This window comes from Mus caroli, chromosome 10 (genome assembly GCF_900094665.2).
Source record: "Mus caroli chromosome 10, CAROLI_EIJ_v1.1, whole genome shotgun sequence".
In the NCBI taxonomy this organism is placed as follows: domain Eukaryota; kingdom Metazoa; phylum Chordata; class Mammalia; order Rodentia; family Muridae; genus Mus; species Mus caroli.
The window spans coordinates 20,818,868-20,842,619 of record NC_034579.1 but is presented as its reverse complement, the minus strand read 5'-3'; the positions used below and the strand labels follow the sequence as shown (position 1 = coordinate 20,842,619).

At 42.1% G+C, this 23,752-nt stretch overlaps 1 protein-coding gene across 1 annotated transcript in view; it reads left to right on the top strand.

Annotated features, from left to right (window-relative positions):
* The window catches only part of Enpp3 (ectonucleotide pyrophosphatase/phosphodiesterase 3), a 64,395-nt gene that overhangs the window by 7,766 nt on the left and 32,877 nt on the right, over positions 1-23,752 (top strand). The window contains exons 3-10 of the mRNA XM_021173940.2: positions 2,442-2,564; positions 3,811-3,936; positions 8,165-8,225; positions 10,809-10,906; positions 18,977-19,056; positions 21,195-21,314; positions 21,821-21,930; positions 23,456-23,521. Coding sequence (XP_021029599.1) covers positions 2,442-2,564; positions 3,811-3,936; positions 8,165-8,225; positions 10,809-10,906; positions 18,977-19,056; positions 21,195-21,314; positions 21,821-21,930; positions 23,456-23,521 — 784 coding nt within the window. The remainder of the gene's footprint in view (positions 1-2,441; positions 2,565-3,810; positions 3,937-8,164; positions 8,226-10,808; positions 10,907-18,976; positions 19,057-21,194; positions 21,315-21,820; positions 21,931-23,455; positions 23,522-23,752) is intronic.

Below are 23,752 nucleotides of genomic sequence, written 5' to 3'. Positions count from 1 at the left end.
TTTTTTTTTTTTTTTAACATTTTGAACACTATCCTTGACTCCCAAAGTGTTTATATCTTGTTTGGCCTCCATATTTATTGGTTTCTGTGTATATGAGGCAAGAATACCTACAGAGTCAGTTTCTCCCCTTGCAACTGATCAGTTGTCCTAACATACTGAAACTCACTATCATTCTGTTAACACCATTTGTTTAAGGAATCTTTTATTAATGTAAAGTCTCTATGGCCTCGTCTTTTGTTTTTCCCACCACTAATACTCCAATACCCATCGCAATGCTTGAAATAGAACGAAGCTTGGGCTGTAGCTGGTGGACTGCTTGTCTGGCATGTAGCATGCTTAAGGCCGTGGGGTTTAATCCTTAGCACCCATGACCTGGTGTGGTGGCACATGCCTCTTACCACAATATTCAGGAAGCTGAGTCAAGAGGACCAGGAATTCAAAGTTACCCTTGGTTGTTTCGACACCAGTCCAGGCCACATGAGACCCTGTCTTAAACATAGTATTTTAAGTGACAATTCATAAATTTAAAGATTTATTTATTTTATTTATATGAGTAAATTGTACCTGTCTTCAGACATACCAGAAGAGGGCATCGGGTCCCATTACAGATGGTCGTGAGCTACCATGTGGTTGCTGGGAATTGGAACTCAGGACCTCTGGAAAAACAGTCAGTGCTCTTAACCACTGAACCATCTCTCCAGCCCGATAATTCATAAATTTAAAATTATGTAGTGATTTCCAAAGAATGGACTTAATGTTGGCAAAGCAGAATTCACCCAAACATACTAGCATGCACTTGTTGCCTTCAACTGGAAATTAAAAAGGAGAAAGCAAGTATAAGGAAATTGTAGATAGTATTTATCTAGTTCTCATTCAATTCATAGCCAAGATAAATTATATTTAGCTTGACACATACTTAGTTCAGGAAGCATCAAGGAAGAGGAACAGGCTTGTCAGGGAGGATCATGCTGAACCTGCCTTCTGGACATAACAGGGCCCACAGCAGCTGTGGTTGCCTGCCTAAGAAAGACCTGAACAAGATCACACCTGCTAACATGCTAGCGTGGGCTGTAAAGGGGATGGGGGTTGGGGAAGTGGGGAGTGACTCCCCTACCTTACTTGAGAAATTATTTACAACTGATGGTTGATTAGGGGGTGGGGTGAGGAACGGAGAATCAGTTTTGACCCCTGGTAGAACGACCATGATCCAATGGATAGTGTCAAACACATGTGTATTTGGGCAACATAAATGGACTCACTGGACTATAAAAATATGAAAAGAGAACAGGAAGCTGGGCGTGGGAGGTAGACCTGGCAGTGAGGTTAATATGATCAAAATCCATTCTGTACATGTGTGAAATTCTCAAGTAAACAATAAAATATTATCTTAAACATAGCTATAACATTCTTCTTTTTAACCATGAATATGCTGGTGATTTAAAAACTAGTATCTGTAGTTTCTCTTTCCTGAAAGTCAGCCTCAGTATCCAGACTCCCTAGTAGGTATCTACTTGCTCAGACATAGAGAAGCACTGAGTTATATTGTTTGAAAGCCTTGCTCTCCATGTTAGGAGTAATTCTTTTTTTTTTTTAACAGTAGTTCCTATTTTTTTAAAAAAAATTTTAATTAGGTATTTTCTTCATTTACATTTCAAATGCTATCCCAAAAGTCCCCCATACATCCCCTCCCACTCCCCTACCACCCACTACCACTTCTTGGCCCTGGCGTTCCCCTGTACTGAGGCATATAAAGTTTGCAAGTCCAATGGGCCTCTCTTTCCAGTGATGGCCTACTAGGCCATCTTTTGATACATATGCAGCTAAAGCTCCGGGGTACTGGTTAGTTCATAATGTTGTTCCACCTATAGGGTTGCAGACCCCTTCAGCTCCTTGGGTGCTTTCTCTGGCTCCGTTAGGAGTAATTCTTAATTTATTCCTCCTTTTCTATTTTTCATAAAAATCTTCTCTAAAATGCACTTTACTTTGCTTAGATTGTATTCGTGTTATCTTTATGAACATTGCTGTTATTTTCCTTAGACTCTCAACTTTCTGTTTGTTGGTTTGAGTTAAAATCCTTGACTGGTTTGTGAGTTTCCATCCACTACCTCTGCCACTTATTTTCTGGAGTGGGTTTCTAAAATGCAAATCTAGTGTGTGTGTGTGTGTACTCTAATGACAATGACTTTCCTTAGCACAGTTGGGCCTCAAGCATCTTAGCAGAGTAGAGAGCACCCATCCTCACACCTTTTGAAAGCAACCTTTCCAAACTATACATCATCCTTCTTTGCATTGCTAATTTGCAAAAGCCCCGCCCCTTTCCTGAGACTCAGTGGAGTCACTTTGCTCCTTTGTCTGTGCTAACTTCTCTGTGTTCTCACCCACTAGGGATGAAACACTGGCCAACTTCTAAGTGTGTTTGTCCTTTGTCCTTCCTTTGACAGGCAGCTGCAGGAAAAAATGCTTTGACTCATCGCACAGAGGACTGGAGGGCTGCCGCTGTGACTCGGGATGCACAGGACGAGGAGACTGCTGCTGGGACTTTGAAGATACCTGTGTGAAATCAAGTAAGGGTTCTGATGGTCTTTCACTAGCATGTTAGTCTGTTCACTAGCATTTTAGTTATGCTGACATCATTCCGATATCACAGCCTTCTGCCGTGGGTTAGTTTCTAGGGCTACCATAACAAAATAACCACATTCTAGGTAGCTTTAAAAACAACAAACAAACAAGCTGGAGTCCTTTCTTTCCTAGAAATCCAACATCTAGAGGTTGGCAGCATTGGCTGAGGGAGAAGAGTTTCAGCCTCTTTTCTAGGGTCTCGTTTGTCACTGGCAAGCTTTGATGTTCTTTGACTGGCAGTATCGCAGCTCTGCCTACGCTGTCACATGATGTACATTTCTCACACATAGCCTTCCTCTAACTTTACTGTCGCATGATCTGTATCTCTTCACATAGCTTTTCTTGCCCTCCCTGTCACATGATCATGGAAATTAGGCTTTCATTATCTCTCAAGACCGGGCAGTTCTGCACATAGCATCTGTTCTAGATATCTATACAAGGTTAATTATTATCATTTCCCCCTTCTCAGTAAACGCAGGGGCCTACACTTTGCTTGACTGCAAGCATTACCTGGTTTCCATGGGATTCTCAGATGATCCTATTTCTTCTGTGACGTCTGTCCCTCCTTTATTGGCTGTCTTTAGACAAGGCTGGGCAAGGTGGCTCTTGATTATATCCATATTGTCAGTGCTCAGGACACTTTGACATGTGGAGTTCCCACACTTGAAAAGGAATAGGACCAGGATCCAGAACATCTGTAAACTCAAGAGTACAAGTTCAACTTAAGAAGTCTCATTATGGGCTGGAGAGATGGCTCACTGGTTAAGAGCACCGACTACTCTTCCAGAGGTCCTGAGTTTAATTCCCAGCAACTACAGGGTGGATCACAACCATCTGTAGTGAGATCCAGTGCCCTCTTCTGGTGTGTTTGAAGACAGTGACAGTGTACTCACACACATAAAATAAGTAAATAAATCTTAAAAAAGAAAGCTACTCTTCACAAACAGCGTACACGTTTAATTTAAGAAGCCTCATTATTCTCGGCTACCCATGCAGGGAGAGTGGAATCACAGCTTTTGTTTTCTTTTGTTTTGTTTTGTTTTGTTTTGTTTTGTTTTGTTTTGTATGATGTAGTTCCATTCATTAAATTTGATAAATCAAGAGTCTGACTGTATTGTAATAACGCAGGGGCAACGTGTGGCATTGTATCATGCACCTAAGTGCTTAGAACTGCATTGAATACCTTTTCAGCTCAAATATGGACGTGCAATTTATTCCGTTGTGGGGAGAACAGACTGGAGACAGCCCTCTGTTCCTGTGCGGATGACTGTCTACAGAGGAAGGACTGCTGTGCTGACTACAAGACTGTGTGCCAAGGTAAGCAGAGACCATTCATTGGTGCATTTGCCTCTAGGGCATCACTGGAACTCAAGAGTCTCATAGAGCTAGCTATCCTGAGCTACAATTGAGGGAGAGAGAGAGAGAGAGAGAGGAGAGAAAGGAAGAAAATTTAGCTGTTACTCCACATACAGGAAAAGATGGAATGTTTCTAGTGTGAGATGAAATGATGAAACGGGGTTTAGAAAGGAAGTCTATTTTATACAGAGATAAAAGAGCTTTGTACCCCTATCACCATATAGCCACAAGGGGGTTCCAGTCCAGTGATGATGCCATGTGCACTTGTCGTTTGAGACACTAGCTGGCAGTTCCCAACCCGAAAGCATGTGGGGAAGGTTTTATAACAGGTATTGAATGATTTGTGTCCTGAGTGTTCTATAGACTGAGAACCCTTAGGGACTTACTGCGGATGCCATGTCCCAACGCAAGCCTGTGACTCTGGCTCCACCAGATGCCTCGTAGGGATTTGCTATCGTTGGAAGTTTTCGAATGCTTCAGCATAGTGATGACTTATGAAAATTGCCCATTACGTGAGCACTGAACTTCCTGTCCCTGTAACTCCACGCTGCACTGAATTGTTTTAAACACACTAGAGAAATTAAATTGGATTCTAAGTTTTGGAATAAGAGACAGAAGTTAGCATATAAATGTTGCTAGTGCTGGGTTCTCTTAATCGAGAAATGAAAGAAATGAGAACTGTCCTCCATTGTCTCGAGAAGTTGAATGCTTGGTCTGTAGTTAGATTACTGTTTGGGAAGGTTCTGGAGGCGTGGCCTTGCTGGAGGAAAAGTGTCCCTGTGGGTGGTCTTTCAGAGCTAAAATAAAATCCCTTTCTGACTTTCCGTTTGCTCTCTCTGCTCTGTGTGTGCCCCTAAGGATGTGAGCTTTCAGCTTTTTCTGCTCTGGCTGCCACGCCACCTGGGTCTAAGCCTCTCTCCCTGACACAACAAATTCATATCCTCTGGAACTTTAAGTTCAAATAAATTCTTTCTTCTATAAGGTATCTTTGTTGCAATGTTTTATAGCTCTGACAAATTGCCAGAAAGAAAAGTGTGGCTAACACAAAAGGTCCCATGGAGATCTTTTGTGCAAACAAGGGATTTCAAGTGGTAGAGTGTCCCGGTCCCTTCTGGCCCACGGCTGAGCTCAGCTGTAGGATGCTCATTGGTCAGCAGTAGCTACTATGACAGGGCAGATTTCAAGAGGCATCTTCTCTTTCCCATGAGAAAGATATATATGTAACTCTTTTTTTTTTTTTAAAGATTTATTTATTTATTATATGTATGTACACTGTAGCTGTCTTCAGACACACCAGAACTGGAGGGCGTCGTTACGGATGGTTGTGAGCCACCATGTGGATGCTGGGAGTTGAAATCAAGACCTTCGGAAGAGCAGTCAGTGCTCTTAACTGCTGAGCTATCTCTCCAGTCCCCGTATATGTAACTTATATTTAACATGGGGCATGCCTTGGGCCCTTAATTAAGTCCTTATTTATAGCATATGGTCACTTTATCCTTCATTTATGTGACTTACTTGTCTCAGAAACATTACTCACTATAGTCTAGGAGGAAAGAATGTCTTCTATATTGATTTTATATATATATATATTTCAAATTTTTATATAAAAAATAATTAAAAGTAATCAAAACCAGGCTTCCTGGGAAGTGGCCTGAGATGGTAACAGTTTCCAAATACTTAATAGTATTACTGAGCCATAGTGAGTCATAGATTTTTTTTTTCTGAGTATTTAGAAAGCCAAGTATGGTTTGTGGTTGGCTAAGCTTTCTAATTCCACTGACCATAATTTTTCTTGTCCTTGTATACTCCTTTCTTTTGCCCCAATTTTGTAACTTCATTATTTTATCTGAAGGCTTGTGCTGGGGTCATGTAAATTTTTATCTGAGTTCATTGCTTGGCCGTACCATGAGAAGCTGTTGTTATAAACAGGGCTAAAGTTTTCATTAGTCTGGTAGACTAACCAATCGCCTTTTTATTTCCAAATTAAATGTAATGCTTTCTCACTCTAAAGATACAATTTTTTAGATTGAAAGAAATAGTTTCAGAGAGTAGTTTGGGGGGAGTTTAAATGATTTAGAAGTTAGAACTTGCTTGTAGTTTTTATATTTTGACAAATTTAGAAAGCTTGACAAACTGATTTATTTTGATCAAGCAGAGGCAGAGAGAGTCATCTTGTGTTTTCCTCTTGTTTGCCCACCAGCACTGCATCAATGCTGGCCAGTCCCAGCTTTTGCTGACAACGCATACTTTTTATAAACGTAGCGTGACTTGCAGATAAGTGCAGAGTGAGCAAGGCAAAGGTAGACTGACTCAGTAAGATAAGCAACTAGACTGTAACCCTGCTCCAAAGAGAAGAGTGCGTAAAGGATGGAGAAAGCATTGAAATAACAGTGCTGGCTGTGTAACCTCTGGCTGGGAAGAAATTACTCATACTCCCACAGAGAACTCTGCTGTTTCATTGCTATTAGGAAGAATTCAACCCTGTGTGTCTCTAGTTGTTGTCTACTAGTGAACTGTTATCTTGAGTTGGGAAAGGAGTAACCTAGATAGACCCTGTTTATCTAGGTGCTTGAGTGATGCATAGTCTGGTCTCTTAGATGATTCACAGTGGGACATGGCCATGGAGCCTAGGGCCATGATCTGCATTATCTACAAATCGATCCTTTTCTTTTCTTTTTAAAATAGTTTTGTGTGTAGAAGTGTTTGCCAGCACATAGGTCTGTGTCTGTTCTCCACGGATCTAGAAGAGGGTGACAGATCTGAGACTGGAATTAGAGATAGTTGTTAACCTCCATGTAGGTACTGGGAATTGAAGTCTGGTTCTCTGGAAGACCAACCAGTGAGTGCTCTTAACTGCTGAGCCATCTCTACAACATTGTTTTCTTTCTATTTTTTTTTAAAAACAAAAATATACATGTTATTTTCTTGCCATCTTCCTCCCCTCTGTCTCTGTCTCTGTCTCTGTCTCTGTCTGTGTCTGTCTCTGTCTCTGTCTCTGTCTCTCCTCCTTCTCAAAAGAGATTATTTGAAAGCTGGCATTAGCATTGCAACATGGGAACATTTTCAGTATGTGACTAAAAAACAAATATTTAATAACATTATAACACTACCCATCAGTATAATTACTTCAAGTCCTGAAATATCCAATCTTTGTCTCATAATAGTTTTTAAAAGATTGAAGCAAATCCAAATAAATACTTGTTATTGCAACTGGCTCATGTATTTCAAGTCTTGTAAAAAAAAATTATGTTCTCCCTTTTTGTGCCTCTGACATTTTATATTCTGGAGAAATGGGATCATTTGTTCTAGAGAGTTTTCTAGTCTGAAGTGTGCTGATGGAATCCTTTGTGACTTAAGTAACTTACCATTCCATACATATCCAGAAATGTAGAAGTTAGACCCAGACCATTGTTGAAACTCTGCTATTGATTGATTGACTGATCTTCGTCTTGATACATACCATGTCTGCTTGTATCTTCTGTGGGAGGTGTCATTAGGAGTTACACAGGGTCACATGTGTCTTCTGTCTTTTGGGGGGGGGGGGGTGAGACAGGGTTTCTCTGTGTAGCCCTGGTAGTCCCGGAACTCACTCTGTAGACCAGGCTGGCCTCGAACTCAGAAATCCGCCTGCCTCTGCCTCCCAAGTGCTGGGAGTAAAGGCATGCCCCACCACGCCCGGCTTGTCATTTCTTCTTTTTAGTTAGCTGGAATGTTTTATTAAGGGAAACATTCATGCAGCAAGTTTTGTTAAGATTTTTCAGTGTTTTCCATTTGATACCAACCATTCCAGTTGGCCATTTCTTTTCTTCATGATTTTCTTCCTTTTTTCTTTAGGTTTTATTAAATCTAGTGTTACTACAGCCATTATGAAAATGCCCTTGAGGTGAGGACATGAGAAAAACAAAGCCATTGATGAAGAAATATTCTTTCGCTTAAGGACTCTGCATTGTTTTTCTGGATGGAATGGCTTCCCTTCCTGGCACTTAGCAGTGTAAATCACTGATCTCAGTCTTCAGAGCTCACTGCCCTTGTCACTATGTGAGATAGAGCATGCTGTGTCTTGGAAGGAGTTAGTCATCCATCTTTAGAGCAGCAGTGTTTTAGCAGCTGGAGAAGGCACACCCAGTTAAACCCCTGCTTCTCTCTGTATGTGGCACAGCTGTCTTAGACTGTATGATCTGCTTTGCAGGGGAAAGCCCATGGGTGACAGAAGACTGTGCCTCATCCCAGGAGCCCCAGTGTCCACCAGGGTAAGCCTAAATGACATGGGACTTCATCTTCCTTTAATAGCAGGCACATGATGCTGTAAGTGGGGGAGGCCAAGGAGAATTTCCACACTATCCTCTCAAAATATAATTGTTTTTTTTTTTTAAAGATTTATTTATTTATTATATGTAAGTACACTGTAGCTGTCTTCAGACACTCCAGAAGAGGGCGCCAGATCTCGTTACGGATGGTTGTGAGCCACCATGTGGTTGCTGGGATTTGAACTCCTGACCTTCGGAAGAGCAGTCGGGTGCTCTTACCCACTGAGCCATCTCACCAGCCCTCAAAATATAATTGTTAACAGAAGTTCAGACTCCTTGTGGATTCACAGTCAACAGGCATTTATTTGCTTTGTTGATGACAAATTATTTCCTGTATTATCTGATTATATTTATTAATAGTGCCAGGAGTTGGCTCTCTCCCTCTCAAAGGGTCTCAAGCTGTGCTGGTCATTGGTTAGCCATTCCCTCCATCTCTGATCCATCTTTATCCTTGCACATCTCGTGGACAGGACAAATTTTGGGTCAAGGGTTTCGTGGGTAAGTTGGTGTCTCCCCTCCAGTAGAGACTGGAAGTCCTGCCTGGCTATAGGAGGTCACCACTTTAGACTCCATATTCCTAGTTGCTGGAGTCTCAGCTAGAGTCACCCCCATAGGCAGGAGGATCACTGCTTATCCAAGAGAGCCCAACTGATTTCCATTCTCTCTCCCATCCCTCTCTGTCTCCATCCCTCTCAACACTTGCTCCTACTCTGTTCCCCTCCCCACTTCCTCTTCCACCCAGATGACTATTTCCTTCTCTGAGTGAGAGTCAAGCATCTCCCCTTGGGACTCCTTGCTACCTAGCTTCTCTGGATCTATGGATTGTAGCATGGTTATCCTATACTTCATAGCTAATATCCACTTGTAAGTGAGTACATACCATGCGTGTCTTTTTGGGTCTGGGTTACCTCACTCTCTCTGGACATATTTGTTGGCATATTACCAACATTCCCAGGGCATTCCCTATGGGTAGCATTGGAATTCAGACTAAATTTACTCCAGCTGGGACTCTTTTCAGTCAATTAACATCCTTACAGTTAACTTCCAGCTGAGTGGAGGGGAAGAAATTCAAGGAAAGAAAGGCTCACAGTGACCTTTGCCAGGACACAACCATCCACCGCGTCTCTCCTCCTATATGTGTGACTGATCTCATTGTGCCTAAAGACATGTCCCTTGTCACCTCCCCATCAAGGTGATCTTCATTTTCTCCCTTTTGCTCACAACTCTCCCGTAACCTAGAAGTGACTTGCGTGTAATTAAAAGGGTATCAAAGCAGACTAGGAAGAAATAACCTGCCTCAGCCTCAGAACTGGCTGGGGTCGTGCTGCGGTGTTGGCTCACTGGGCCCAGCAGTTAGAGGATGGGGTAGCAATGGCAAATGCTGAAAAGAATATTTGGCTTTATAAAGAATCAACATCTTAAAAGAGCATCATTCCATTAAGAAAAATGTTTACAGAGCCAGGAGCGGTGGTATTCCAGGATAAGGAGTCCCAGCTACTTGAGAGGCTGAGGCAGGAGGATCACTTGAGCTAAGGAGGTGGAAGACAGTTGAAGCAACATAGAGAGATGTCTTTCTTTCTTTCTTTCTTTCTTTCTTTCTTTCTTCCTTTTCTTTCTTTTTTTGAAAAGTGTATCATATTAAATTATAGCTCTTGAGACAGTGATCTTGGAAATAAAAGTTCTGAGTTGATAGCTATTAGACCAGAAAGACCAGGTCCTAAAATAAGAACCTAGAACTTTTAATGGCAAAATTAGGTAGATGTTTGAAAATCTTCACTGTCTCAGAGAAGGTATGGTATTTTTAATTATACATATATTTAATTATATGCACATTTAATTTATACAAAAATGACACAGAGATATGGAGGAGACAGAGATAGGATCTGAGTTAAGGTTATAAAATGTTTATTAAGAATATAACCAGGTAGTGGTGGCTCATGCCTTTACTCCTAGCACTTTAGAAGCAGAGGCACCAGATTTCTGAGTTCGAGGCCAACCTGCTCTATAGAGTGAGATCCAGGATAGCCAGGGCTACACAGAGAAACCCTGTCTCAAAAAAACCAAACCAAACCAAACCAAACCACCTGGTTTCCTACCCAGAAGGTGACCTTTTTCGCCATCTGTGGAGGCAGACCTCAATACCTTTTACTATAGAGGTAGACCTCCCTGAAATCCACCACACTCTCCCTCCCTAGCTCCCAGTGAACAGAATCCATCCCTAAGGGGAATGTCACATGTACTTTAGCCTGCTGACCTCTGTGTGACCTTAGTCAGAGACCATTGGATTCTAATCCCTTTAGCTATAGAACCCACCTTCACAGTTATATGTACTTTGTAAAGGAGTTTCTAAGCTTTATTGTGCACCTGGAATGGGAGTGATTGTTGCCTGGAAACCTTTTTCCCAAGCTGTACCCTGTTTTAAATATGCTGATAGTGGACCATCTGGCATCAGACTGCCCAAGTCGATCTGAAATGAGCTCTCATTCTCAGCTCTTTACTAATCAAGTTTCTGTTTTCCGTTTCCAGGTTTGACCTGCCACCAGTTATCTTGTTCTCCATGGACGGTTTTAGAGCTGAGTATTTACAAACATGGAGTACCCTTTTGCCTAATATCAACAAACTGAGTAAGTCGGGCCAGCCAACTATGTGAGAGCAATAAGGAGCCTACTGCTCCCATCTCTGACAGCATTGATGGCTTGTCTTAGCCCTCGGTCCTCTCGAGATCTCCATGACTTAGCCCTGTGGTCTATACATTTTCACTAGGGAACGTTTTCCCTACTTGATCGTTCTCCTTGACTTTTTCTTAAGTGGGGTGCTCATCATTTTGTTGATTTTGAGGGGTTCCATTTTAGAGTGTAACTTCTGAATCATGGGAACCCGTTACGTATACCAATTCAAAGGTGGCATTTGTCAAAACTGGGTTCTGAGTCTCCGCAAGGTTGCTGGGTATATCTACCATTCACTAACACTCTACTAGAAGCTCTGATCTTCAGGCTCCATTGCCACTGCTGCTCTCGGATTGTGTAGAAACTGACTCCGTCCACTCGGAGCATGAGACCTCAGGCTTGTAGTAAGATGGTCATCTCCAAGTGGATAGGGTCACTGTCGGATCATGGCAAGGCTTGAAGTTATGATACATATTGTTCTCATCATCACCTTTATCACCTTGAAGCGTGATGCTTCTGGGTTAGGGCACTCAGACCTTCCTGAAACTCAACACAATCATAATTATAAAAGCTGAATGCCTGAGGTCACAGGATGAGAGCGAACTCGGGGGCTTCTAGCATCTGCTCTTCTGCAATTCCTGTCTTTCATTTCCTTCTCCCCAGACTCTTGTATTTACAAAATTCTCAAATACAATCATGGTTTTATTGGTTTCTTGTTTTGAATTTTCTTCAAATTATTATTAAGTGGCTCTTTCAGCTTGGGTAAGCTGATCGGTTTCTTCGTTGGTAAAATGAAAGACAAGATCCAATGATTTCTTCAGTTAACCCCATGCCAAGATGATGTGGAAAGGCAGCCTGCTTCTCTCTGCAGCAGTGGCCCCATGACTCCAGACATTTTCCCTCATTTTGCGTCTTTGGCAAAAGAGACTGAGAACTTTCCAAGTCTGAAGTTTGCCACTCTGCTGAGCACCTTGGGTGTGGAGGGTGAACTGACATCTCTCAGGTTTTATACCTCATTATTTAAATGTATTTGGTAACATGTCTATGAAAGCCTGTGTTCTAAAGGGAGGTCAATAGGAGACTGGACTGAATCTGTTTTCTCATCCCATTGAGAACTGGAAATGTCATTTACAAGTATTTCAACCATAGCTTTCTGGTTTCTGCTTAAAACACATTTTTAGCCATTTGGATGCCATCTTGATAGCCAGTGCGTTAAAACCTCACTACTTAAGTCTGTCAACCCAAGTGACCTCCCTGTTAGTTTCCAGGGAACTGGAGTATGATGCTTTGGATCTGAAGTACCCCTGCCCACAGGCTTGTGTTTTAGACACTTGGCTCTCAGCTGACAGTTTTATTGCAGGATGCTTGGGAACTTTTGCAAAAACTTTGGAACCTATTTGGAAAAAGTAAGTAAGCAGGTCCTTGGGGTATTCTTCCTGGCTTCCTCTTCCCGCTCTCTTCCCACTTCATGTGTGACGACAGGAGAAGGAGAATTTCATCTGTTATACACTCTTGTGTGCTCTGCTCACTCTCACAGAACTCAGCAGCCAAGGACTGAACCTCGAACCATCTAGAAACATAAGCCAAGCTAGATTCTGCTTCTCTTGTTGTTTATCTGGGTTCTGGTCACACTGACCGAAAGCTAAGTAATCTATGGATTAAGAGCAGATATTATGAAGTAGGATCTGCACTACAGTAGCCATCAGGTGAAATAGGCATGACTCTTAAGGAAGTCTAACTACCAATCTCTAGCTACAATAGTTGTGGGAACTGAGTATGATCTCAAACCACACAGCAGTGAGACATAGGGATAACTATTCAGTGGATGAGGACATGACTGCCGCATGCATACTGTAGTAGGCTTATGGTGATGTTTCATCTCAGTGTGGAAGTCTGTAAATATAGACGCCTAGAGACAAGACTTGGAGCCCTCCCAGTGAGATGGAATGGATCTGGTCTGGGTTGCAAGCCCCCTCCTTTGGAAAGTTAGGTGAAAATAAGTATCAAGCCAACAGAAAAAACTCAACAAATTTCTTTTGTAGGGTTTTTTTTTTTTTTTTTTTTTTTGAGATATAAGTTGGCAAGGTTGGCAGTTACAAGCAGTAAGCCTCTTCAGTTCTCTGTAGCAGGCCTTTTTCTCTCTGCCTTCTACTGTATTTTGATAAGAGCCCTTGGCACTAGGTCCACCCTCAGGAATATGAGGCAGTATTGTCTGTGAGTGCAGTGCTTATAGTGGGCCTCTGAATGTACTCACTTTACATGACAAATTTTGTATAAACTGGTTCACAATCCAATAGCTTTTTTGATCTTGTCTGTGTTCTTAAATATAAATCAAGTCTCATAGTTAACATATATTTGAGTTGTTTTTTTAATATATTAATCCAATCTTCATCTTTTTATTAGCTGTATAAACTTTACGTAGTCAGAGATATGGAAAGATTTCTTAGTGTCATTTTCACACCTTGCTTTATGCTTGACATTAGTCCTTAAAAATTCTTATGTGTTTAACTTTTAAAACATGCTTTGAGTTTTTCCATTTCATTTTATATAATTTCTGTAGATATTTTCTTTGTATTTACCATGGCACTTATATCCATATTTTCATCTTATGATTATAACAGGCTATTTTTTTTATTTGGTTTTTTCGAGACAGGGTTTCTCTGTATAGCCCTGGCAGTCCTGGAGCTCACTTTGTAGACCAGGCTGGCCTCAAACTCAGAAATCCGCCTGCCTCTGCCTCCCGAGTGCTGGGATTAAAGGCGTGCGCCACCACGCCCGGCTATAACAGGCTATTTTACAGTAACAAATTTAACTGTGTAGACCGTGACACTTTCCCCCAACACAGTCACAATTTCTACCTATGTATTAATATATATCCATCATCATATTTAGTTACACTATTGTTTTGTTTTCTATGTTTTATGTTGGAATTAAATGTGATTTACTACCACGCGCAGAGAGTTAAAATAGTCTGTATTTGTCTGTATGCTTACCTTTGCCCATGCATTTCTTGACTTTCTTATGTGATTCGTGTCTGCATCCTTTTCAAGACAAGTCTGGTGCTAATGAACTCAGGTTCCTGTAGAAACCTGTTTCCCCGTTTCTACCTTTCTGTCTCTCCTTTCTCTTCTTCTTTATCTTCTCAGAGAGAAATTTTTCTGGATACAGTGTTGTTGTTTGGTAGGTTTTTAATCTTTCTTTTAGCACTTTGAATTCATTATTCTACTCACTTCTGATTTTTAAAATATTTATTTATTTATTTAATGTATGTGAGTACACTGTTGCTGTCTTTAGACACACCAAAAAAGGGCATTAGAGCCAGGTGTGGTGGCGCATGCCTTTAATCCCAGCACTCAGGAGGTAGAGGCAGGTGGATTTCTGAGTTCGAGGCCAGCCTGGTGTACAAAGTGAGTCCATGACAGCCAGGGCTATACAGAGAGACCCTGTCTCAAAAAACCAAAAAAAAAAAAAGGCATAAGATTCCATTACAGATGGTTTTGAGACACCATGTGGTTGCTGGGAATTGAACTCATGACCTCTGGAAGAACAGTCAGTGCTCTTAATTGCTGAGCCATCTCTCTAGCCTCTCACTTCTGATTTTTTTAGAGGGGGGGATCTACTTACAGTCCTTCAGAGGTCCCCCCTTCTGATGCTTTCATTATTTATCTTTTGATAATTTTATTGCATGTATAATAGTATGGTTGTCTTGCTTAGTTTCATGTCTTTTTGGGTACCTGTCCATGTTCTGGAATTGGAGGTCTGTCCCCTTTTCCAGATCTGGGTGCTTTAGCTTTTATTTCTTGGAATAAACCTTTAAGCTCACCGGGTGTGGTGGCGCATGCCTTTAATCTCAGCACTCGGGAGGCAGAGGCAGGCAGATTTCTGAGTTCGAGGCAAGCCTGGTCTACAAAGTGAGTTCCAGGACAGCCAGGGCTACACAGAGAAACCCTGTCTCGAAAAACCAAAACCTTTAAGCTCCCTTTCTTTCTCCCCTTCTTCTGGAAATCCCACGATGTGTATATTGGTCCACTTGATGATTGTAATACTCCTCATCTTTATTTTCTCTTTGTCATTATTTCTAAATTTTGTTCTTCTGTATGAATAACTTGCAGTGAAATCCTTGACTTTTCAGACCTTTTCCTCTTGATCTAGTCTGAATTGTCTGATTTGCAGAACTCTGGTGAACTCTTCAGTGAAATTATTGCAACCTTTGGTTCTATTTTTTTTCTTTTTTTGGTACATTTGAAATACTGTCTCTCTATTTTATGGAATTCGGTCTGTGTATCATTAATGAGCCTCTTTGCAATAGCCATTTTTAGCTCTCTATTAGATAAATCATACTTTACTGCTTAATTAAGGCAAGCTTCTTGTTCCTTTCTTTTGAACTTGTTTTCTTGTTGCCTTCATTGTTCCTTTACTAATTATAGACCATATTCAGGTCTATTATTAGACAAGACAGTCACTTCTCTTAGTCACGGTCTATTGGTTTATAATAGAAAGTTACCAATCAGCCTGATTATATACTATATAAGCTAGAGGTTTCTCAATCTCATAGTAGGTTCAACTTTTTTCTTTGTTCTTAGGGGATGTGCAGGTATGAAATATATGTCAGATCTCATCCAAGCAAGCACCAAGCAAGCAAGACCAAAGCACAGTTTCATCATCAGTAGACGGTTTTAACTCTTTCTGACCCCAGAGAAGTCAGCTGGGATGGTGAACTCCGCTTGTTTCGATGATGGAGAGGCAGCATGCTAATTCGTATAATAGATACATCTTTTAGCTTCCATACTCCGTTGTCAGCTTGATGAGATTTAGAACCATCTGGGAGCTGGGACTTTAGGGATGCTTCTGGGGGATTGGTCTTGATCAAGTGGGAAGACCTAGACAGAAAGGGTAGGACCATTCCCCGAGGCAGAATCCTGGATGGTGTCAAAAGAAAAAACCCAGAGAAGCAAAGGCAGTCATTGTCCTCTGTTTCTTAACTTTGAATTCAATGTGACCAAGCGCCTGAAACTCTTGTGGCTTTGAATTTCCTACAACAAAGGACTGTGAGCCAAAATAAATCCTCTTTCCTTTAAGCTGCTTTTGTTAGGTATATCATTTCCTTGTCAGGAAAAGTAACTTAGACAGTGGACAGCTCAGAGGCCATTCTTCTGCAGAAACCCTGAAAAGACGGGGGATTAGATGTAATCCAGGGAAGTCTCTGAACTGGGGTCCACTCCTTACTCACACTGAGCTTAGTCAGCATGAGGAGCTGGGTGAATGTGCACAGACTAGTTCATCCTTCTTACTTTCTTTGATTCCTGGGGAATTAGAATATGCTGGGTCACCCCAGCTCTTCAAAACCGGCGAGAGAAAAACTTGCCACTTGGATTTTAGCTGGGAAGTTTGGCCATTAGAAGGATGTCCTAATTCTCTTTCCCCCCTGAGGAAAGCTGGAACCTAGAGGTTCCCAGAGGATCGCCTCGTGGGATACAGAACTATTCTGGGTGAGTGGGAACTGTGGTCGTTACCATGTGGCTGTGTCTGTCTTTTGGAGCCTCTGAAGAGGGTTCTGGGGTTCCCACGCAAGGGACTGATGCATGTGTTGCTACTGAATGGCTGCACTTGTGGGACGAAGAGCAACACAGCTTCCTCCTCCTTCAGCTTCCTAGCGTCAACCTCTCTTTAATCTATTCTCTGTGTGTAACGAGCTTAGGCACACAACTTGCAATTAGTGGGAGGATCAACACCCCCCCCCCCAAACACACACACACTATCCGGGTTCCACTGAATTCTGGATATAAAACATAGGTTAACCATTTGATGAGTCTTCTCAGAAGGTACAAGCAAGGTTTGTAAACAATCAAAAGGCACGTCTCCAGTCTGTAGCTATTGCTGAACTGTTTGTATGTTGTCACTCTGGGGCAAGGTCTTGTTCATATTTTATTAGGATTGCTTTGAAGCTCCTACCTGTCCCTTAGCTAGTCCTCTGTCCTTATGGCCGTAGAGGTTGTAAGCCTGCTAATGCATTTTTATCCTGTTTGCATTTTTGGATTATGTTTGTTTAGCATTTTCTTTCCTTTCTTGAGTGTTTGTACATGCACATGAATACGTGTACTCGTATATGTAGAAGCCAGAAGCGGATACCAGGTACTCTCCTCAATCAATTTATTTGGAGTACATCAGTTCACCAAGACAAGCTGGCAGGTGACCTCACAAGGATCTGCCCATCTTGGCCTCCCTAGTCTAGGTTTAAAGATGCATACCACCATGCCCTGCTTTTTATGTGGGTGTTAGAGATCCAAACTTGCTTTCTCAAGTTCACGAAGCTAACTGAGCCATCTGCCCTAGATTTTTTGTTTCTCTGAAAATGTTTTTTCTATAAATTATGTTACAAAATATTTTCTAGGCAACGTTTTGTAGTCAAAACAAAACCTTGCCCTGATAGCCATCATGTCTGGCTAGAGGCTTTCTGTTGGATCTAGGTTTAATTTAAGTTTCTACTTAGATTCAGAAGAAACACACTGCAGGGAGGCCATGCTTTCTGCAGGCTGTCCTCTAGTGTCCTGGTTATAACACAGGACACAATGCAATAGCCGAGTCTGAGGACAGTTTCAGGTGGGTCCTGGTTAGGGCAATATATACCTAGGGCAGGGCTGCTCAGTTATACTTCATTAATACCCAGTTTCTTCAGGCATTTGCAAACCTGAGTCTTCCCACCCATTTTCTAAGGAAATAAAAACAGAAACTGACTCTATATTTCCTGTTTATTTTTTTCTCCCATGTCATTCTTTAAATGGTGAAAGTAGATTAAATCTCATTTTATTTTATCCTAGAACTTCATGGTAATTTGAGTTTATCATGTCCAAAGCAGAAGACACCCCCACCTCTCCTCTTTGCATCAAGGGCTGTACACAGTGGACTCAATATGGATTTCCAGGAGAGTCTGATGGGGGACACTTCTGAATCTTATTAAAAACAAACCATGGCTGGGAAGTTGAGCAAAGTCAAGGCTGTTTGGGAGAGCATTGTTTTCAGCTGCAGAGCATGTGACATTTTGGCCCTTGACCAATTTCACGTTGTGTTTTAACATAGATGGAATCTATAATGGGAGAGTGGGCTTTGAGAATGAGAGGTCGTGAGACCTGGGTGTGGAAACACTCCTTGCCTTAACGCTGCACAGGAAATGGCAGTGTGCTCCAGCAGGTCTGACCTCCTCTCCTGGGGTTACTGCTCACACAGAAAACAGAACAATGGGAGCGCAATTAATGCCACACTTTGTGAAAAACACCTAACAGGAAGCGTCAATGGTCAGATGGAAACTGACCCCAAAATAACAAGCTGTAGCGTGAACTTTGAGAATTTTACCAGGCGGCACCCATTTTTGCAGTTGTACACTTCAAATGCTCTTTCAGCCTCGGAGGAGAGTCTGACTGGTGACTTCTGTTATGCTCAATATTTTAAATGTAGGAACTGCAGCTGAGAGCCAAATTCTGGGTAAAAATTGTTACTGTTAACTATCAGACACATAAAGCGAGGAACCAAGAGAAAACACTGCCAGTAGTGTGTACTTTAGGGTACTTTTATCTTAAAGGTCAGCAAGTTGGGGCTCCTCAGCCAACTCTGCCTTTAATGCATTTGATTCCATATATGCTAAGAACTGGATTGTTTTTAATGATTTAAAAGAGAAGAAGAAAAATCTTGTGGGATGTAAAATTTGAGTTTCGATGTCTACCGGTAACATTTATGGTATCTCAGTGAGTTTCCTTGTGTATGGATTGGCTCACCTGCGGTGCATTCCCAAAAAGAATAGAATTTGAGTTGCTACAGCAGAAACCACATGGCCTTGCCAAGTTTAACATCGATGCCTCCTGGCTCTTCCCAGAAAAAAAAAGCCCATTTGACTCCCAGAAATGGACTAAATTTCAGGGTCAGAATTCCTCCCTCTTTCCATGTCTAAACCCTTTTTTAGTTTCTGGAAAACATGCTGGTATTTAGTTATCCACAATAAACACCTGCCTAATGTCTTACTCTATTGTCTTACAGAAACATGTGGAATCCATTCTAAATATATGAGAGCAATGTATCCCACCAAAACCTTCCCAAATCATTATACCATTGTCACGGTAAGTGCTTGGATCAGTGGAAGATTGACAGGCCACAGGCAGGGAATTGACTGCACTACACAGATAGGGACACATTGAGCAAGAACTGGGCAAGCTTGTGCTACACACTTCATAAGTGCACCACTGAATCCAGGCTAGAAAGGCATGGCTCGGTGTTCTCCATCCATTGACCACACGCGCCTCACATTAGGCTAACTCACCTTTGTGAGGCCACAGAAATCTGTGAGAAACACCATTCTCCTGGATCTTTTCATTGCTCTTTCCTTAACTTGAAGTCAGCTGGGAAGTGTGGCACTCTGTAAGCACTGATACTTACATGTAGAAAATTCTAGACTCAAATATCTATCTATCTATCTATCTATCTATCTATCTATCTATCTATCTACTAGTTTTACTTGATGAAATTTTGTTTCATAAGTGGACTCATTCTAGTGACTTTAAAAAAAAAGATAAGACAACCAAAGCAAATAGATTCTCCTCATTAAATGAAAAAACATGGGTACCAAGCAGGTAACTAAGTATGCAAGAGATGTTAGTTTTTTTGTGTTACACAGCATGTGAAGGAAGATAAAATATTGTAACTTGTGAGTTGTTTAGGAGCCCACGGCCCCAGCCTGGGACTGAGAACAAAGCAGAACAGCCCCCAGGCATGCCAGGGCAGGGCTGTTGTTAAGGCATTCCTAAGAACATCTTGACTGTAAAGATAAAAAGGTATGCAAGGACCAGCAGGGCTATATTATCTGAGTCAACACCATCTGGCCGGAACCTCCCCTCTGTCTCCTATTGCCCCTTGGCGCCGCTGGGTAAAGTCATACATCAACTGGTTGCTATGTGAACAAAGATAAGCCCCCAGCCCACAGGAACAAAGTCCTGATGCCCTGTAATCTTTCTGTTAATGTTTGAATAAGCCAATAGTGTGTTGCTATGCTGAATTCCACACCCCTAAACCCTTACCCCATAAAAACCCCTAGCTTTTGAGCCTCGTGGCTGACATTGTTATCTCCTGTGTGGGATGCATGTCAGTCCGGAGCTCCGTAATTAAACGTCCTCATGTAATTACATCAAGAGATGGTCCTTTGTGATTTTTTGGGTGCACGCCGAATCGGGAATGGGGTGGGGGTTTCCCCAGTAGGTTCTTTCACATGTTAGTTATTTTGCTCATTGCTAGAACAACATACCAGACCGAAAGCCATTTAAGCATGAAGCACTCTGCTCATTCTGGAGTACAACGTGAAGGGATCCATCCTGACACAGTGGGTGGCAAGGCAGCAGGAGCTAGAGGCTGCTTGGTCGTGCTCGCGTGTAGTCAGGAAGTAGAGAGAAAACAGGAAGTAGGACAGGGCTATAAAACTCCAAGGCCTGGCGAGATGGTCAGCTAGTCAAGGTGCTCGTCACGGGCCTGAGAACAGGAGTTCTATGTTCAGGACTCACATAGTGAAAGGAGAGAAATGACTCTTCAAAGTTGCCCTCTAACCTCCCTGGGCTTGCCTTACGTAGCATGTACATAACCCACAGCACACATGCACATGCACAGAAAGTAAATATATAAACACACCTCCTGTCCAGGCCTGTCCCGCTGACCTACATCCCCCTTCTTCCGTCCAGGCTTTACCTTCTAAAGCAGTGGCTCTCAGACTGGTTTGCAACCCCTTGGGGAATCACATACCAAGTACCCTGCGTATCAGATACTTACATTACGATTCGTAACAGTGGCAGAATTGCAGTTATGAAGTAGCAATGAAATAATTTTGAGGTTGGCAGTCACCACAACAGGAGGAACTGTAGTCAAGGGTTACAGCATTAGGATGGTTGAGAACCACTGATCTAAAGGTTCTACCCTCTCCCAGAACAGTACTTTCAACCAGGAACCAAGTGTCAAACCAACCTAGCCTCTGGGGGACATTGAACAGTGTAAGCACAACAGTGAAGTCAGAACAAACCATCTGCTGCTAGCTGCAACTGAGGCCAAGATACATGGAGGATAAGAGCTGTGTCTTCCCGATACTTAGTTTCAGATCTGTTCCATGGAAAAGTGTACCATTCTCCCTAGGTATGTGTAGAGATCTGTTGCTATTGCAGCTTGCCTATAGTTTACTAAAGCATACTTCATAATCTTATTTTTGTGATAAAAATTATAGGGTTTGTATCCAGAGTCACACGGCATCATTGACAACAATATGTATGACGTGCACCTCAACAAGAATTTTTCCCTTTCTTCAGTGGAGAAAAGCAATCCCGCCTGGTGGAGTGGGCAGCCGGTATGTAGCAGTCCCACCCTGGCCTCCTGGCCTCCTGGCCTCTGCTTTCATGGACAATGGCTCGGTGTTCTCAGTCTACCCGAGTTTCTCACCAATCATGTAGTTTCTAATGGCTGAAGATGTGAAGATTTTACCACTATTTATTATAACGATATGAATTTTAAAAAACATTTGTGGTTGCTCACTGAGGTGGTTGGTTTGGCGTTGACATTGGTCTTGTATCATCAATGGACCCATACTCAACTTTACTCAAAAAGATAGGTAATTTCCCCCATATTGTTCTGCAGTTCCTTCAAAGGTGAAGAAGTACGCGATTCTATCAATGTGGGAGAAATAATGAACAGTTACTACCTTACTCCATGTTTTATTGTTGAGGGAGATTGACCAATCATAACATTTTAATTTACTGTAAAAACAAGAACAAATTCGCAGTCAAAATAGTTGTTAGCAGGAGGTTATAGTGTTCATTCTTAAACAATTATCCTGTTGTCTTTCACTCTTTATAGATTTGGCTAACGGCAATGTATCAAGGTTTAAAAGCTGCTTGCTACTACTGGCCGGGATCAGATGTGGCTGTCAATGGCTCCTTCCCTACCATCTACAGGAATTACAGCAAGTAGGGAAAGGGCCTTTCCATAAGGATCCATCTAGGCAGGGATCTGTAGACAGCTTTCCTCATTTATTTGTTTGCCTTAAAGATTGATGTGTGTGTGTGTGTGTGTGTGTGTGTTTGTGTATGTATGTGCATATGTGTGCATGCGTGTGTTTGTATCTGTGCAAGTGTGTGTGTGTGTGTGTGTGTGTACTGTCCTCAAGTGCACCATGAAGCATATGTAGAAGTCTGAGGACATTCTGAGGGTCAGCTCTCTTCTATCATACAGGATCTGGATTAAGCTCAGTGGCAGGCACTGTATCTGCTGTTGTAGTTTTGTTTTTATTGCTGTGGTTAAATACCATGACGGAAAGCAACTTACGGGAGAAAGGTATTTATTTAGGGTTGAACTTCTGGGTTGAAATCTGTCACTGAGAGATGCCACAGAAGCAGAAGCACGAGACAGCTAGACATCTAGAGTGAAGAGCTCAGAATGAAAGGGTGCCTGTGTGATCACCTGCCTGCTTGTGCTGACCTTGACTTCTCCATACTGAAAGAGTTCAGAAGGCGTGGCCTGGGGACTCTACTCCCTGGCTTGTCAGCCTTGCTTTTGACTTTCACAGAAGACGCAGTCTGAGGGTTTTGGGGTTTTTTGTTTTTGTTTGTTTGTTTGTTTTGTTTTGTTTTTGAGACAGGGTTTCTCTGTGTAGCTTTGGCTGTTCTAGGACTTGATCTGTAGACCAGGCTGGCCATGAACTCAGAGATTTGTCTGCCTCTGACTCCAGAGTATTGGGATTAATTGTGTGCCCACTGTTTCCTGGCCTGAAAATCTTTTTTTACAGCTTTAGTCTGCACTTTCATCTCCTTGCCTGTATTACTAAGGCCCCTGTCTCCCCAACTTTCTGTTTCTTCTCTCCTGTGATCTATTCTCAATCATCAATCAAAAGGAACCTTTGCCAGTCTAGTTACAGCACTTCATCAAGTATTTCAGTGGCTCCTGGCACACATGCTCTGTACATTAGCAGACCCATGCATGGGTTCTGATGCTGCTTTGCCCACCTGCCTAGGGATAGCGCCACTTACAGTGTAATGGGTCTCCTTACATCAATTCATAGGCAAGATGATCCCCTATAGATATACTTAGAGACCAACCTCTACCTCAAAGTACACTGTTTGCAAATAGACGACCAGTACATGTGATGTATAATGAGTAAAAGCCAACAGTTATAAGTTATCAACTTGACTTGTTGATAATCAACGGCTTTCATTTTAGTTGTGCAAAGTTAAAAGGAGAAACAAGTAAAAAGGAAAGAAAGTGACCATTTTTTGATGAGATGAGTTTGTGGAAAGTTTTTCTGACAGTGGGGCCCTTTGAGCGTGCCACGCCCCTTTCAGTGGAGCGTGCCACGCCCCTTTCAGTGGAGCGTGCCACGCCCCTTTCAGTGTTTTGATCCTGTACTCAGAATGGATGCATGAAGCATTGACTCCTCCCCCTAAGGAAGAGTATGTTGGAATTACTTGATTAAATTTTTAAAACTTTTTATTTCAGTTCTGTTCCATATGAAAGGAGGATTACAACACTGTTACAATGGCTGGACCTGCCCAAAGCTGAACGGTGAGTGACAGCTCTGTCTAAGAGTGCTCCATTGTGATGTATATGTGGTTAAGACTAGAACCTTCTGTACTATCACCCGTAAAAAACAAACAAAAAACCTTGGAATTCCCTTTTTGTCCTTCCGTCTGTCTTCTCTTCCTTCCTTCCTTCCTTCCTTCCTTCCTTCCTTCCTTCCTTCCTTCCTTCCTCCTCTTCTTCTTTCTTCCTTCCTCCCTTCCTTCTTTCTTCCTC